The sequence below is a fragment of the Nicotiana sylvestris genome, chromosome 11 (genome assembly GCF_000393655.2).
Source record: "Nicotiana sylvestris chromosome 11, ASM39365v2, whole genome shotgun sequence".
In the NCBI taxonomy this organism is placed as follows: Eukaryota; Viridiplantae; Streptophyta; class Magnoliopsida; order Solanales; family Solanaceae; genus Nicotiana; species Nicotiana sylvestris.
Window position 1 is genome coordinate 57,510,355 of NC_091067.1, and position 4,188 is coordinate 57,514,542.

Sequence of the window (4,188 nt, forward strand, 5' to 3'; positions counted from 1 at the left end):
GGAGGGTACCAGCTAGTGCCCTCTCAGGACTAGAATACCCCATTGATACTCTTGTTCCACCTCCAGCCGCAGCTTCCGGTTTTGGTATTTTTGATGGGGATCTTAGGGGAGCTTTCAGATGTACCCAGCTAGTGGCCTCTCAGGACTAGAGGTCCAATGTTGCACCTAGTTCATCTAGCCAGCAAGGGGATTCCACCTGTTCCAGGGTGAATAGATTTCTCTAGTTAGACCCTCCAGTATTTACGGGTGACAATCCAGAAGAAGACCCTCAAGATTTTATTGTTGAGATGCACAAGTCCCTCATGGTTATGCGTGCAATTGAGACAGAGGGAGTAGAGTTGGCTGCCTACCATCTGAAAGGGGTGGCCTATTCGTGGTTTGAGTTGTGGAAAGATTCCCGTGAGGAGGGTAGCCCTCTGGCGAGGTGGAGCGAGTTTGCCATTGCTTTATAGACCATTTCCTGCCTGCTGAGACAAGGGCAGCCCGTGAAGCAGAGTTTGAAAATCTGAAGCAAGGTAGTAGAAGTGTGTGGGAGTACCATATGGAGTTTGCTCGCCTGTCCAAGTATGCAATTCACATGTTGCCCACAATGGAGGCCAGGGTGCGCCGGTTTGTTCAGGGCCTTAATCCTTTAATTATTAATAAGGCTTCTATGGCTGCATTTAACTCTAACATGAATTATGGGAAGATGGTAGCATTTTCTCAGACCACAATGAACTGTAAACTGAAGAACAGATTAGAGAAAGAGGGTAACAGTAAGGCCCGGTCTACGGGCAATATAGGAAAGTCATTAGGTGGGGGAAGATCAGCTTTTAGAGGAGGATCATCAAGGCCGTCCCCGTCTGTGCATAGTCTTCAACAAGTGCACCGCTATCAGGGCCCAACCAGCAGCAGCAGTGGAGTCGTTTCAGGCCCGGTCAGGGCAACAAGGGATCCCATCAGCGGGGTCGGTTAGGAGAGAGATCCCAACAGCAATAGAGGTCCCCGTGCCCCAGGTGCGGGAAGATGCACTTAGGAATTTGCTATTTGGAGTTACCCGTATGCTATGGATGTGGGATGAGGGGTCATATTCAGAGGCATTATCGTGTATCCTTCCAGGGAGCGGGTAGGGGCACAACTCAGTCATCCAGTCCAGCAGCAGCTACATCTTCAGCCCCCTCTCCAGCTCGAGGTACCCTAGCACCTGCAGGGCGTGGTGCAGCTAAGGGTGGTGCATAGAGTTCAGAAGGACCCAACCGATTCTATGCTATGAGTGGTCGCCAGACCGTAGAGGCTTCTCCAGATGTTGTTACAGGTATTCTGACTGTCCAATCTCATGATGTGTATGCACTTATTGACCCTAGTTCCACCTTGCCCTACGTTACCCCTTTTGTTGCTATGGAATTTGGGATAGAACCAAATCAACTTCATGAGCCATTTTCGGTGTCAACTCCGGTTGGTGAATCAATTACAGCTGCTCGCATTTATAGAGGTCGTGTTGTCATGGTGCGTGGTAGGGATACCATGCTTGAATTAGGGATGGTTGATTATGATATAATAATAGGAATAGATTGGCTTTATTCATGCTTTGCCAAACTTGATTGTCGTACTAGAACCATGAGGCATGAATTTCCTAATGAGCCTGTTGTTGAATGGAAGGGAGATAATGTAGTGCCTAAAGGCCAACTTATTTCTTACCTTAAGGCCGCGAAGATGATCAAGAAGGGGTGTATCTATCATTTAGTTCGGGTTACGGACACCAATGCTGAGGCACCTAAACTTGAGTCTGTGCCAGTTGTGAATGAATTTCAGGATGTCTTTCCAGATGAGCTTCCTGGGATCCCACCAGATAGGGAGATCAATTTTGGGATCGATGTGATGGCAGGAATGTAGCCTATATCAATTCTACCTTACAGAATGGCACCGACAGAATTGAAAGAGCTAAAGGAATAATTGAAGTATTTGCTAGAAAAGGATTTCATCCTGCCAAGTGTGTCATCGTGGGGCGCACTGGTCTTGTCTGTAAGGAAGAAAGATGGGTCGCTACAGATGTGTATTGACTAACGGCAAATCAAAAGGTCTCAATCAAGAATCAATACCCTCAACCAAGAATAGATGAGTTGTTTGATCAATTGCAAGGTGCTACGTATTTCTCAAAAATTGACTTGCGGTCCGGGTATCATCAATTAAAGATAAGGGAGCAGGACAAAAACAGCTTTTAGGACTCGGTATGAGCACTTTAAATTTCTGGTGATGTCTTTTGGCTAACAAATGCCCCGACAACTTTCATGGATCTTATGAATAGAGTCTTCAAGCCTTTTCTAGACTCCTTTGTGATAGTGTTCATTGACGATATTCTTGTGTATTCCCGAAGTCGCAAGGACCATGTTGACCATCTTAGGGCAGTTCTGCAGACTCTTTACAATATCAATTGTATGCAAAATTTTCGAAATGTGAATTTTGGCTTGAATCTGTCGCGTTCTTGGGTCATGTCATCTCCAGGGAAGGAATTATGGTTGATCCTTAGAAGATTGCAACGGTAAAGAATTGGCCTAGACCTACCACTCCAAGAGCGATTCACAGTTTCTTGGGTTTGGCCGGGTACTACAAAAGGTTTGTGGAGGGATTTTCTACTCTTGCCTCTCCATTGACTAAATTGACACAGAAAGCAGTTAAGTTCCAATGGTCTGATGCTTGTGAAAGGAGTTTCCAATAATTGAAATAAAGATTGACTACAACACCGGTATTAGCCCTGCTAGAGGGTACAGAGGGATTTGTGGTGTATTGCGATGCTTCAAGGATCGAGCTTGGGTGTGTCACAGCAAGGTTATAGCCTACGCTTCTAGGCAACTCAAGAATCATGAAAAGAACTATCCAACCAATGACATAGAACTTGCGGCAGCGATATTTGCACTAAAGATCTGGCGATATTATTTGTATGGGTCCATGTGGAAGTATTTACGGATCACAAGAGCCTTCAATATATTTTCAAGCAGAAGGAGTTTGCGACAAAGAAGATGGCTAGAGTTACTCAAGGACTATGACATTGATATTCTCTATCACCCGGGGAAGGCTAATGTTGTGGCGGATGCTCTTAGCAAAAAATCTATGGGAATTTGGTTCATTTGGAGACATATGAAGGGCCTTTGGCCTGGGAGGTTCACTAGTTGGCTAGCTTTGGAGTTCGCCTCGCGGACTCTAATGAATGAGGAATGATTGTGCAGAATAGGGTTGAATCATCGTTTGTAGCGGAGGTGAAGGAGAAGCAATTCAAAGATCCATTGTTAGCACAACTGAAAAAGGGGATTCATAAACACAAGACCACATCTTTTTCCTTTGGCATGGATAATGGTACTTTACGGTACCAAGGCCGCCTATGTGTTCTGGATATTGACAGTCTTCGGGAAAGGATCATGGCAGAAGCTCACACTTCCAGGTATTCCGTGCACCCAAGTTATACGAAAATGTATCGTGATCTCAAAGAAGTTTATTGGTGGAATAACATGCAAAAGGATGTGGCAGACTTGGTGGAAAAATGTCTAAACTATCAGCAAGTGAAGGCCGAACATCAAACACCCGGTGGATTGGCTCAAAGCATAGTAATTCCAATATGGAAATGGGAGATGATCAACATGGATTTTGTGGTAGGGTTATTGCACACTCCGTGCAAGTTCGACTCAATTTGGGTGATCATGGATCGGCTCACAAAATTAGCGCACTTCTTACCAGTTAAATCTATCGACATAGCAGAACAGTATGCTCAGTTCTATATCAAAGAAATAGTTTTGTAAGGCACTCCAGTCTCAATCATTTTGGATCAAGGGGCTCAGTTCACAACCAACTTTTGGAAGAAATTTCAGCAAGATTTGGGTACGCAGGTAAATCTTAGCACAGCTTTTCGTCCTCAAACCAATGGGCAAGCTAAGTGGACTATTCAAATGCTTGAGGACATGTTGCGTGCTTGTACTCTTGATTTCAAAGGTAGCTGGGATGACCATTTTCCACTCATAGAGTTTTCTTATAACAACAACTTCCATGCTAGTATCCAAATGGTACCGTTTGAAGCATTATATGGTAGGATTTGTAGATCTCCCATGGGGTTCTTCGAAGTTGGAGAAGTTGAATTGATAGGGCCAGACCTTGTGCATCAGGCTATGGAGAAAGTCAAGATTATCAAGGAAAGGTTGAAAACTGCTCAAAGTCACCAAA

General features: G+C 44.7%; 1 protein-coding gene across 1 annotated transcript; it reads left to right on the plus strand.

The window, feature by feature from the left end:
* The first annotated feature begins 1,248 nt into the window (after positions 1–1,248).
* Positions 1,249–1,872, plus strand: LOC138881068 (uncharacterized). The gene has a single exon (XM_070161268.1). The coding sequence runs from the start codon at positions 1,249–1,251 to the stop codon at positions 1,870–1,872; it is 624 nt and encodes a 207-aa protein (XP_070017369.1).
* Positions 1,873–4,188: the final 2,316 nt, after the last annotated feature.